The 13884-nt window shown below is 37.8% G+C and overlaps 1 protein-coding gene across 1 annotated transcript in view; it reads right to left on the bottom strand.

Annotated features, from left to right (window-relative positions):
* MKLN1 (muskelin 1, intracellular mediator containing kelch motifs) overlaps positions 1–13884 on the bottom strand; it is a 194754-nt gene that overhangs the window by 143338 nt on the left and 37532 nt on the right. Inside the window, exons 3-4 of the mRNA XM_006861143.1 lie at positions 6651–6793; positions 3924–4012 (exon numbers count right to left, since the gene is read on the bottom strand). Of these exons, the coding sequence (XP_006861205.1) occupies positions 3924–4012; positions 6651–6793 (232 nt within the window). The remainder of the gene's footprint in view (positions 1–3923; positions 4013–6650; positions 6794–13884) is intronic.

Below are 13884 nucleotides of genomic sequence, written 5' to 3'. Positions count from 1 at the left end.
AATCAAGGATTTGGAGATTATCTTCTACTCCCCCCTCTGCTACTATAAATAACTGAAGGTTGACTGGATTTATAAACTGTGTTGTGTGAGAGTAACACTGTTTTTCACCACAACATCTTTCAAACACAGCACTGCAGAATATAAATATGCAGTGTTCACAAATAGTATTTTTTTTAAAGAATTCTAACAATGTATTTGAAACACATAAACAAGAATCTATGCTAACTCACTTCCAAAATGAGCTGGACATGACAGAAACCAAGAGACTCCAGTTCTTTGTTGGAATGATTCCTTTAAGAATATTATGCTGACAAACTAAAAATACGAATTTAAAAGCAAAGCAGCATTAGCAATATACAGAATTTACTTTCATATTTTCTTTATATTATTTTCAAAAAAAGGGTTGAAAAAGCGTTGGAAAGCAAATATACTGCAGCCCAATATTAACATCTATTAACAAAAAAGCTGAGAAATATGTAGTTATCCAAATATGAAGTATCCTTAATATCAAAAGGATTACAATGTATTTACAATTCTTTGGAAAGCTACAATTAGCCTTCAGTTTTGTTATTATTAAGTGCCGCCGAGTCAATTCTAACTCATAGCAACCCTATATAAGGTTTCCAAGGAGCAACTGGTGGGTTTGAACAACCAACCTTGTGGTTAGCAGTCCAGTGCTTATCCTACAGTGCCACACCAGGAGTCTGCCTACATACTATAAAATTAACCCAGGAGTACACAGCACTGTAGGATAAGCACTTAACCATTCACTCTAAGGTCAGTGGTTCAAACCCACCAGCTGTTCCTTGGAAACCATATACAGGGTTGCTATGACTCGAAACCGACGCAATGGTGCTTAAAAATAACAATTAAGAGGCTGATATATTAAAATAAAAACTTGGGAAGGGCAGGAATGACGCCTAACTGCCTGTTTTCAGGACAATAAACATCTAACTGATTCATAAAAGATCAATGTTCTTTAACTTCAAAGAAACAAACTATATAACTTCCTAAACAGATTTTTTTTCAGACATCTTCCAATAAACATTGTTGTTGTTAAGTGCCACTGAGTCAGTTCAGATTCATAGCAACTCTAAGCAGGGTTTCCAAGAAGCTACCAGTGAGTTTGAACCACTGACCTCTCAGTTAGCACCTAATGCTACCTTACAGTGCCACACCAGAACGCCTTCCAATGAATATTACTAGTGAAACAAGAACCATGGAAGCATTAAAACTAGATTTTTTCCTTCAAAGGAAACAAGTAACTTTAGAGATGAAACTAAATTTACGATATGACAATGTAAGATATTTTTACTGTTTACATAGATAAAATACAACATCATGGAGTTGTTAAATTATGCAAAAGTCTTCAGGAATTGAGTGGTCTAAACACTGGGAACAGATTTACTCACTAGTACAAAAGTATACCCAAGAGTTGAATTTATCAAAACATTTGCTTATTCACAAAATCTCACAAGAAACTAGGACACAGGTTTTTAGTTACAATTATTTATTTTAACAACACACTTTATGGTTATAAGATAAAGTAAAGGACAGTCCAGCTATTGAAAAAATAAGTTTTTCTCTATAAGTCGTCTTTACTAAGACTTTAGGTATTTCTTTTGCCCAGCAGAACTATTTGCATCATTGAAATGAACAGACGAATTCATGGTAGATGGGAAAAAACAATGACTACCAGCAACACCGCCTGTTCCAAAAGAAAAACTGTTCTTCCAGATCCAAATACGTGATTTTAGCTTTGATTATTATTCTTTGAAGAATCTAATTCACTATCATTTTGATTTTAACATAATATTTTCAAAAATATGTAATATAGTTACATTTCTAATATAGAAAGTGGGAAATCAACATTTTCACTTTCTAACTAATAAATTCTGAAGTAAAACAAAGTAATGCCCAAAAAGTTAATTTTGAGGCGGCATTGTGAAGAATTCCCTAAGCTGAAACTCTGGCTAACTTAATACATGCTTGCAGATAATGTTCTTCAAATAGTGATTTCTAACATATTAAAAGGTCATAAGATCAATTTAAAGGGTTTGACAAAAATGTAACTGACAAGTGAAACAGAGAAGAAAACAAAATGACAGTAATGTGTTCCACGCAGTTAAGGTATGTATTGTTTTATGAAACTGTTGTTACAGTTGTGTGTGTGTGGTGTACATGCTGTATTGTAACATAAAATGCTTGTTACTCTGAGTCACAATCAATTAAGTTTGAAATATATTTCCTAAAGGAATTCATCAGTATTTGATTTTAGAATGTTCCAGCTTTAGAAATGATAAAGCATCTATAAAGCAACCAGGGCAATCAAATAATGTCATGGATTAAGTTGTGTACCCCAAAATATTTGTCAACTTGGCAGGACCATGATGTTCTGACTCTGAAGTTCTGTAACAATTCCCAATGATGTCATCTGATGTGATAGCCAATCAGTTATAAGAGGAGTTTTCCTGGGGTGTGGCCTGCAACACCTTTTAACTTTTAAGAGACAGAAGTAGAGATCAGAGGACCTAGTACCCTCAAAAAAAGAGCCAGGAGTGGGATGTGTCCTTTGGACCTGGGGTCTCTGCACTGTGAAGCTCCTAGATCCAGGGGAACACTGATGACAAGAAACACAGAGATCTCCAAAGAATGCCAGCTCACAGATGCTGAGACAGGACCTTGTTCCTAAACTGTGAGTGAACAGAAAAATTCTTCCCCTAGAGTTGGCACCCTGACTAGCCACTTGAACTGTGGGAGAATAAACGTCTGCTTGTTAAAGCCTTACACTTGCTGCATTTCTGTTACAGCAGCACCAGAGAACTAGGACACACTGATGCTCACAGCAACCCTGAAGCTGTAAATCTTAACAAGAGCAGAAAGCCTCATCTTTCTCCTGGGAGGAGTCAAACTGCTGATTTTGCAGTTATCAGCCTAACAGGTAACTCACTATACCACAAGGGTTCCTTGTGGGCCATGTAACCTCTGCTACAACAACTCAACCCTACTAAACAGATACAAACAGCTAGGTGTGGCTGTGTCCCAATAACAAGGTGTTTTATAAACACATTGTTGCTAAATGCTACCGAGTCAGTTCTAACCCAGAGACCCTGTGTTTGGTTTCTAAGGTGGATTTAAACCACCAACCTTGTGGCTAGAAGTATACTACTTATCCTACAGGGCAACACCTGGATTTCTAGAACTACCGTATGACCCAGCAATTCCACTTCTAAATACATATGCAAAAGATCTGAAAGCAGTTTTAAGAACAGACCAACGTTCAATGCAGCATTATTCACAATAGTCAAAGTTGAAAACCACCCAAATGCTCATCAACTGCTGAATGAATAAGAAAATGTGATCTATACACACACTGGATTCTGCTCCTATAAAGATGGCCAGCTTATAGAGGAGTCCCTGACTAGAAATGAGTCAACAGCAGTGAGGCCCATTTGGAGTGGTCCTGATACGAGCCACACTTGAGTGACTCTAGAGGCCATTATGCTGAGCAAAGTCAGTCAGTCACAAAAGGTCAAACACTGCAAAGTATCACTAATATGAAAAAAGGAAACTAGTGATGCCAGGGATAGGAGGGTCCTGGTGTGGCACTGTAAGATAAGCAATGGTCTGCTAACTGCTAACAGCTGCTCCCTGGAAACCCTACACAGGGTTACTGTGAGTTGGGGCAACAACAGTGTATGTATGTTATTGGTGGTGGAATAATTTGCGAAACAAAATGTAAAAAGTTTGCACAACTTGAAAAATGTGACCAATGTCTCTGAAGCATACCATGTAGAAATGGATGAAACGTTTTTGTGTGTTCTTGTATCTATTTCACTATTAAGAAACAAAACAAAACAGGTAGCTTTCAGGATCTGATCCACAAACGATAGTCTGCTGACTACTGAATTAAGACTCCTTACCTATTTTAATGAATCGACAAGGGAACATCTGTTCATCGATTTTATGCTTCAAGGTGAATGTTTCTTTGTTATAATCATTCTTTAAGCCACTGTAGGACAAAAAATTAAATAATAATAATAAAAAGAGCTAACAAAGCTTTCTCTATATTATAGTAAACACAATAAAATATAGATTGTCATATTCAGATTTTAAGTTTAAACCAATGTTCAAAATAAATGATACAATATAAAGGAATAACTAAAACATAGGTTACAAATTATACATTCAACTCAACGGTATTATAACTGGATTCTCATATTTGTTGTTGTTATGTCCCGTGGAGTCGGTCCCGACTCATAGCGACCCTGTACAGGGTTTCCGAGGCTGTAAGTCTTTACAGGAGCAGAACGCCTCATCTTTCTCCCTTGGAACAGCTGGTAGTTTCAAACTGCTGACCCTGAGGTTAGAAGCCCGATTCATAACCACTATGCTACCAGAGCTCCTTTCTTTATATATTAACTAATCATAAATACTGAGTCTACATAGCTGTAGGTAAGTAATGAAAATAACCACCTAACCCAATTTCTTGAGCTGTCAAAGGTACAATTCTAACAGGAGCAGAAATGGCTACAGGTTTGCTCTGCGCAGTTTTTATTTGTACATCAATTAGAAGTGAATTTCTTACTTCAAAAAATATAACAAAACGTTCAGTAAAAAGTACAGAGTATGGGAATGCATGACAGGACCCACTGCCCTTATGTAAGTGGATAGAACACTAACGCTACTAATGCTGCTGTGAACTGGTATCTCATTGTTGTTTTGATTTGCATTTCTCTATGTGGGTTAATGTGCCAGACTGCAAAGTCAGTCTGAACTGTGAGGTGGGCAGCTCAAGTTTACCAGCTGCTCCTAGGAATCCCTACACGGAGTAGCTATGGCTCAGAACTGACTCGAAGGCACTTAACAACAACAATGGCTAGTCAAGTCCTGGTATGGCACTATAGGATAAGCAATGGACTGCAAGAGGTTTGAACTGCAAGATTAGCAGTTCAAACTCACCAGTGATTCCTCAGAAACCCAATGTAGGTTCACTAGAGTTGGAACCGACTTGACGGTTCCATCAACAATAATGGCAAATGATAAGTTTGAGGACTAAGGTGTGCTGACCCAAGCCATGGTATTTTCCATTTCCTCATATGCATCTGAAAGTTGGATGATGAATAAAGAAGACAGTAGAAGAATTGATGCTTCTGACTTACAGAGTTGGAGAAAAATATTTAAAGTACCATGGACTGCTAAAAAAACAAACTTAAAGCCCCTGTATCTGTTGTTATATTTTCACTGATGATACTCATAGTTCTAGGTTTTACATTTAGCTGTTCAATCCATGTTGACTTTGATACATGGTGTGAGATGTGGGTCTTGTTTCATTTTCCAGCAAATGGATTTCCAGTTTTACCAGCATCATTTGTTGAAGAGACTATCTTTTCCCCATTTAAGTAACGTGTTTTGGCCCTTTATCAAAGAACAGTTACCTGTATATCGATGGATTTACTTCTCGGTTCACAATCTGTTCCATTGATCTATGTACCTTTTAATGTTCCAATACCAAGCTGTTTGACCACTGTGGTTGTGCAGTAAAATTTTCAGATCAGGAAGTGAGAGGCCTCCAACTCTGTTTTTTCTAAAGCAGTAATTTTGCTTATCAAAGGTCTCTTCCCTTGATATAGAGTCTGTAACCAGTATTTCCATTTCTTTAAAGAATGACGTTGGAATACTGGATTGGGATTGTGCTATATCTATAGATTGCTTTGGGTAGTACTGCAGTTTCACAATGTTAAGTCTTTCTATCCAGAAGCATGGTATAGTCTTCCAATTTTGTAAATCTCTTTTGGTTTCTTATAGTAGTAGTTTGTAGTTTTCTTTGTACAGATCTTTTCTTTCTCTGGTTAAGATTTATTCCTCAGTATTTCGTCTTTGGGGTGGTTATTGTCCATGGTGTTGTTTTTTGTAATTTCCTTTTCAGAGTGGTCTTTATTAGTATAGAGGAATCCAACTGATTTTTAGATACTGATCTTGTACCCTGCCACTTTGCTGAATCTTTGAATGAGCTTTAATAATTTTCTTGCTGAGTATTTAGGATTTTTTATATGTAGGATCGTATCATCTGCAAATAGGATGTGTTTTACTTCTTCTTTGTCAATCTGGATGCCTCTAATTTCCCTTTGTTGCCTTACAGCTCTGGCTAAGGCTTCCAACACAATATCAAATAGGAATGGTGAGGAGGGGCATCCATGTCTGGTTCCTGTTCGCAAAGCAATGCTTTCAGTTTCTTTTCATTGAGAGTATTGTTGGCTAATGGATTTGTGTATGTGCTCTTAAGTATGCTGAGAAATTTCCCTTCTATTCCTACTCTGCTGAATGCTTTTATCAGAATTGATACTGGATGATAGAGCCTATTTTTTTAATAATACATATTTTGTTTGAAGCTGAAAGTATTTCTGTCCAAAATAACAGTCCAAAAATAAGACTAAGAAAGTAGAAAAACAAACAATTTGATTCTCTATTACTTGGTAATACATTAACAAGAAGGTGAAATAAAGACCTTTCCAGAGTTTAAAAGCTGAAAGAATTTATCACCAGAAGACGCATACTATAAGGAAATTCTAAAGTTACAGTTTAAAGCCAGAAGAAAACAATGTAGTTAAGTGCAAGGAGACTACAAGTGCCTGATAAGCATAACTCACCTAGACAATAGTTCTGTCATATTTTCTTCATTCATTCCCCCAAAGACTTTAAATTTCTTCAAATTGCAGACGTGCGTTTTCTCATATTTTCCAAAAGTGATATTCTGGACTATTGCAGGCCTTTCAAGCTTCAGAATCAAGTACTAAAAAACAAAACCAAATTGTGTTATCTTCTTTAAAACTACAGACATAAAAGGCTGTAAAGCTAAAAATGTTTGAAAGTTAACACCAGATTGCATAAGGTCTGGTATGGCCTTCCTGCAAGGCAGGTTTGTATGCCTATATCTGTGTTTAATGTTAAAAAATAGTAAACAACAGCCTTGTGAGTAAGCTCCAACTTTTTATCTCAGCAGGTTCCCGTAGGGAATACACAATGGGGCTTCAGACTGTTTTTGGAAAAATTCCAATATCTTTAATTCCATTTTTACAAGAACAGTTTGAAGCTTTCTCATACATCATCCTAAATACAGTGAAAAAGAAAAGATAAAAGCTAGAGTAATAACTTCCAATCAAGGAACAATACGCAATAAAAGACGAATCAGAATAGGAATAACCAAACTTAACAAGATTTGGATGCAAAAGTAACAATTCCATGTTCTCACGGACTACATTTCAACAGAAAAATCAGTATTAGATATCAATAAGATTTTAGAGCTCAGATAGTTTAGGGATTTCCTAATGACCTCTTCCAATTTAACAAATTAAAAATCGCAAACCTAGTGTAGATCTTTCTAATGTACCTTACACCTTTTCCTATCACACACTGGATACAATGTTGTTAGGTGATGTGCAGTGAGTTCTGACTCCTAGTGACCCTGTGTACTACAGCCATGACCCACAGACCTATCCTGAGGCAGCCTCACAATCTTTCCTACTAGGTTTGAGTCCATTGTTGTAACCACTGTGCTAATCCAGCTCACTGAAAGTTTTCTTTTTTTCCTATAAACCTCTACTTTACCAAGCATGAGGTCAGTCTCCAGGAACTGACCTCTCCTGACAATATGTCCAAAGCACTAGTGATGAAATCTCACTGCTGTCGCTTCCAAAGAGCCTTCTGATAGTACTCATTCCTATACATATCTGTTCATGCTTTGGGCAGGCCATAGTATTCTTTACCAATACAATCATTCAAAGCTATCAATTCTTCTTTGGTCTTTCACATTCACTTTCCAGCTTTCACACGCAATTGAAAACATTATACCTTAGGTCAGGTACAACTTAATTCTCAAAGTAACATCTCTGCTCTTTAACACTAGAAGCATTCCTTTGCAGCAGATTTGCCCAATGCAATACATCCTTTTAATTCCTGACTGTTACCTCCATTGGTACTGATTGTGGGTACAAGTAAAATGAAATCCTTGACAAGTTAAATATTTTCTCTGTTTATTATAACGTTGTTTACTGGTCTAGTTGTGAGGATTTTTGTTTTCTTTATCTTGAGGTGTAATCCATACTGAAGACTTTGATCTTTAGCAGAAAGTGCTTTAAGTCTTCTTCACTTTAAGCAACTGGTCTTCCCTATAAGCGCATGGAAATTATCACAAACAGATTGTACCTCATGACTGATCTGGCTATGTTCTTTTTGACAATGAATGTAACACTACTCCTCTTCAATTTGTCATTCCTGGCATAGTAAACCATGTGGTTGTCAGACTCAAAATGGCCAACACCAGTCCATTCCAGCTCACTAATGCCTAAGATATTGATGTTTATGCGTTCCATTTCATTGTTGACAATTTCCAATTATCCCAGATTCACACTTCTTACATTCCATGTTCCAATTTTCAATAGATGTTTACAGCTGTTGCTCTTCATTTTGAGTTGTGCCCCATCAGCAAATGAAGGTCCCACGGGCTTTACTCCCACAGGCTTTACTCCAGTCGCGTCATCGCAGTTAACTCTACTTTGAGGAGGCAGCTCTTCCCCAATCGCATTTTGAGTGCCTTCCAACCTGAGGGGCTCACTTTCCGGCACTATATCTGACAGTGTTTTTCTGCTATTCATAAGGTTTTCAATGATTAAATATTCAGAAGTAGTTCACCACTCCTTCTTCCTAATCTGTCTTCGTCTGGAAGCTCATCTGAAACCTGTCCACCATGGGTGACCCTGCTGGTATTTAAAATACTGTTGGCATAGTTTTCAGAATCATATCAACTCACAAGCCTTGACAAGCTATGGGCGATATTGCGAAGTATGAGTATTCTGGAACACTTAATTGTGCTCATGAGGAAACTGTAACTGGACCAAGAGGCAGTTGTTCAAACAGAACATGGGAACACAGAATGGTTTAAAATTAGGAAAGGTGTGAGACGTGGTTGCATTCTTTTACCATACTTATTCAACCTGTATGCTGAGCAAATTATCTGAGAAGCTGGGTTATATGAAGAAAAACATGGCATGCATCACGAATGGAGGAAGACTCATTAACAACCTGCGATATGCAGATGATACAGCCTTGCTTGCTGAAAGTGAAGAAAAGTCTTAAAATACTTACTGATGAAGATCGAAGAGTACAGCCTTCAGTATGGATTACATCTCAATGTAAAGAAAACAAAATCCTCGGAACTGGACCAATAAACAACATTCTTATCAATGGAGAAAAGATTGAGGTTGTCAAGGACTTCATTCTTCTTGGATCAACTATCAACACTCATGGAAGCAGCTGTCAAGAAACCTAACGACGTATTGCATTAGGCAAATCTTCTGCACAAGACCTTTTTAAAGTGTTGAAACGCAAAGATGACAGCTTGAAGACTAAGGTGTGCCTGACCCAAGCCATGGTATTTTCAATAACCTCATATGCATGCAAAAGCTGGACAGTGAATAAGGAAGACTGTAGAAGAATTGATGCTTTTGAGTTATGGTGCTGGAGGAGAATATTCAAAGTGCCATGGGCTGCCAAATGAATCAACAGATCTGCATTGGAAGAAGTGCAGCCAGAGTGCTCCTTGGAGGCCAGGATGGCCAAACTTCATCTCTCATACTTTGGACATATTGTCAAGAGGGAACAGTCGCTGGAAAAGGATATCATGTTCGGTAGGGTGGAGGGTGGGAGAAAAAGAGGAAGACCCCCTGCGAGATGGATTGGCCAAGTGGCAGCATCAACAGGCTCAAACGTGGCAATGGTAGTGAGGTTGGCCCAGGATCAGACAGTGTTTCGTTCTGCTGTGCATAAGGTCACTATGAGTCAGTACTGACTCGATGGCACCTAACAACAACAACAACAACTTTCAGCAAGCAAGGCTGTGTCATCTGCATATTATAAATGAATGAGTCTTCCAGTTCTGATGCTGTTCTATATAAAATCCAATTCTTTGATTATTTCCTCAGCACACAGATAAAATAAGTGTGGTGAAAGGATAAAACCCTGACACACATATCTTTCCTGATTTTAAACCATGTGGTATTCCCTTGTTATGTTTGAGTGACCACCTCTTGGTTTATGTACAGGTTCCACAAAGCACAGTTAAGTGTTCTGGAATTCCTATTCTTCACAATGCTATCCATAGTTTACTATGATCCACACAGTCAAATGCCTTTGCATAGTCAATAAAGCACAAGAAAACATCTTTCTGGTATGGTTTTCAGCAAAGATATATCTGACATCAGCAGTGATATCCCTCATTTCACACCCTCTTCTGAATCTAGCTTGGGTTTCTAGGAGCTCTCTAGCATTGTATGGCTACAACTTTTTTTTTTTTTAAGTTTTTATTGTGAATTAACTAAAAGTTTACAGGGCAGATCATCAATTTTACATTCAACAAATCATACAATTCGTTTCATGACAATGATTATAATCCCTTGCATGTATCATCAGTTAACAGTATTTCTCTCTATTCGTTTTAGCTTTTTTTTTTTTTTTTTTTAAACACTCAGGCATATATAATAATTTAAACCACCAAAGGGCACATTCTGCAAGTATGCCTCCTGGCTGCCAGCTCTCAGTCCCTCAAATTCCATGAATCTAGAGTCCTCAGCTGCTCCCCCTCTCCATGTCTTTATCTCTGCCTCCATCTCTGGTGTTGGTTCTCTGGATAAGGTCCCACATTCTGCTTACGCTCTTCTCCCTTGATGGTCCTAGGGTCCTCTGTTTCTGGATTGTAAGGTTAACAACTCCCCTGTTTTTGTTACAAAACTTCTACCTTTACAATTGTGACAGTGGCAATTTGTTATAACAATTACTTACTACTGAATCATAAGAATCTTATCCCCACCTCTTTTCACCAGGCCCATCTAGACAAGACGAAAACTATTCAATGTGGACTCGTTCTTTCACTGCACACTTTTAAACTATACCACCTCTTGAAAATTTGTAAGCCAGTCACTTCGTGCCTTTATCACCCTCTCATTTTCAGTAGCCAATGTCTAAGTACAACTATTTTTGAATTGTCTTCAGCAAAAGTTTACTTGCATGAAATATTAATGATATTGTTCAATAATATCTGCATCCTGTTGGGTCTCCTCTCTTTGGAATGGGCACAAATCAGGAGCTCTTCCAGTCTGTTAGCCAGGTAGCTTTCTTCCACGTTTCTTGGCACAGACGACTGAGTACATCCAGTGCTGCACTAGTTTGATGAACCCTTTTAATTGGAATTCCATCAAATCCTGGAGCCCTGTTCTTTGTGAATGCCTTCAGAGCAGCTTAGACCGCTTCCTTCAGTACCACTGGTTCTTCATCATTCGGTATTCTCCTAAAAACCGGTCAATTCTTTTTGGTACAGCAACTGTATTTCTTCCATCTTTTTTTGATGTTCCTGCATCATTCAATATTTTGCCAGCCTCTACAACTACATGAACCATTTTCTGGAGAGAAATCTTTCTGCATATATAAGCTGTATTGATTTTGCTTCTCTAGAAAACCCAGCCTAAGACACGACCATTATGCAATCTGTTGTGTACCATCCATCACCCTATATACTACAACCCTAGTCCTGCTGTGGCACTGTACGATAAGCACTCAACCTTAAGGTAGGTTTGAACCTCAAGGTAGACTGTTCAAACTCACCAGCCGTTCCTCGGAAACTCCATACAGGGTCGCTGTGAGTTGGGGCTGATTTGATGGCACTTAACAAATACAACAACAAATATAATAAAAAGCATCCATTTATATATAATTTTGTTAATAACCAAGTTGAATTTTCTTATTAAAATCTACACCTGTTGTTTTCTGTTTTAGTTTTTTTTTTTTTTTTCAGTTTTTTATCATCACTATTTTTTTTAGTTGAGGTAAAGTGGTATCTTTCACTGACTTGCATCTTCCTAATGATTACAGTGAGTCCTGGTGTGGTGCTGTGGGTTAATGCACCAGACTGCAAAGCCGTTTGAACAGCAAGGTCGACAGTTCAAGCTCACCAGCTGCTCCTATACAGGGTTGCTATGGGTCAGAATCCATCAACGGCACTTAACAACAACGGTTATAGTATGGCACTGAGGGGTAACGTACTGAACTGCTAACTGCAAGGTCAATGGGTTAAAACCTACCAGACACTTCTTTGAAACTGTATGCAAGGTTGTTGAGTCAGAAGCAACTCACCAGTACTTAACAGAAACTTAGCAAATGGACGTACAGTATCTTTTCATGGACTTGTTAGTCATTTGTATATATTCTTTAGAGATATGACTATTCAAATCCTTTACCTATTTTCCACTGAGTTGTCTTTATATTATTTGTTATTTCTAGGAGATCTTTATATAGCCTGTGCATATTAAACCCTTATCAGATACATGGCTCTTTCTCTAATTTTCTCCCAATCTATAGGCTGTCTCTTCATTTTGTTGATAAAGTCCTTTAATGAACAAAAGTTTAAAATTGCTGCTCATGTTTTTAATGTCAGACACATCTAAGAATCCATTATTAAAAACTAAGTCCCAAGGCATTATCCTATGCTTTCTTCTAAGAGCTGTCTTCCCTCACATGTAGGTCCTTAAATCCATTTTGGATTCGATCTTGTATACAGTGAGACGTATACATCCAGATTCATTCTTTAGCATGTAGAAATTGTTTTTCCAGCACTATTTATTAAAATATCTCCTCTCCCAACTGAATGGACTTAGCTGAAAATCAACCTACCATAGAAATATGGGTTTATTTCTAGACTCTGAATTCTATTCCATTAGTCTCCATGTCCATCATTATACCACGTCAAGATGATGGAATCAGGAAGCCCGAGTCCAGCTACTTCATTCTTTTTCTTTCTTTTTTTTTTTTTTTAAGACTGCTTTGGTTATCCAGGGCTCTTTGTTGTTCCACATAAATTTGAGGATAGGCTTTTTCATTTCTACAAAGAAAGCTGTTGAAATTATGATGGGTATTGCGTTTACAGACTGTATGAGCTAGTACCGACATACTGACAATGTTGAGGCTTTCAATCTCATGAGCACAAAATGTCTCTCCATTTATTTAGATCTTTTAAAATTTCTTTCAGTAATGTTTTACGGTTCTCAGTTATTTCCTTTTCATGACTTCAGCTGGTTCTTTTTAACAGTTTCAGTCCTCTGACAAATTTTTCAACAAGGATTTTCATCTCCCACGTTAAAACCTGTTTCTAAAACTCCTTTATCTGGAAACACTATAATTTTGGAGACACAAAATGTAGAAAAAATAACAGTAACTAAATGTCTTAGATGTTACTTACCTTCAGAAAAATAGATCTGCTTCAGGCACACTGATATGAATGCTAAAAATTCTGTATTGTTTTCATTCAATATCATGGACTAAATAGTATCAAATTGGGCTGCAATCCCTGTAAAGATCAGATTATTTGTAGTTTTCCCTCACCCCTCAGATAAGACTTTCAGTCCCCCTAACCTTAAATTTGGAGTTCTGGTGTAGCGCTGTTGAATAAAGCACTGGACTGCAAGGTCAGTATGAACCTTAAGGTCAGTGGTTCAAACTCACCAGCTACTCTTTGAAAACCCTGTACAGGGTCGCTATGGGTCAGAATAGACTCAATGGCACTTGACAACAACAAACACCCCAGTCTCTGATTTACAATCTGTTGTTGTTGTTGTAAAGTGCCATCAATTCGGTTCCGACCCATAGCGACCCTGCATAGGGTTTCCGAGGAGTAGCTGGTGAGCTTGAACCGCCAACCCTGCAGTTCAAATGGCTTTGCAGACTGACACGTCAACCCACAGCACCACACCAGGACACTTAGCCCCCCTTGTTTCGTAGAGGGGTTGCTCAGCTTCTCAACCTCCTAGCCTCTCTTTAGCAATCAACAGACAGTCAACC

This window comes from Chrysochloris asiatica, unplaced genomic scaffold (genome assembly GCF_000296735.1).
Source record: "Chrysochloris asiatica unplaced genomic scaffold, ChrAsi1.0 scaffold00041, whole genome shotgun sequence".
NCBI classification, from domain to species: Eukaryota; Metazoa; Chordata; class Mammalia; order Afrosoricida; family Chrysochloridae; genus Chrysochloris; species Chrysochloris asiatica.
Note: the sequence above shows the minus strand (reverse complement) of the source record. Positions and strands in the feature narration are given on the sequence as shown.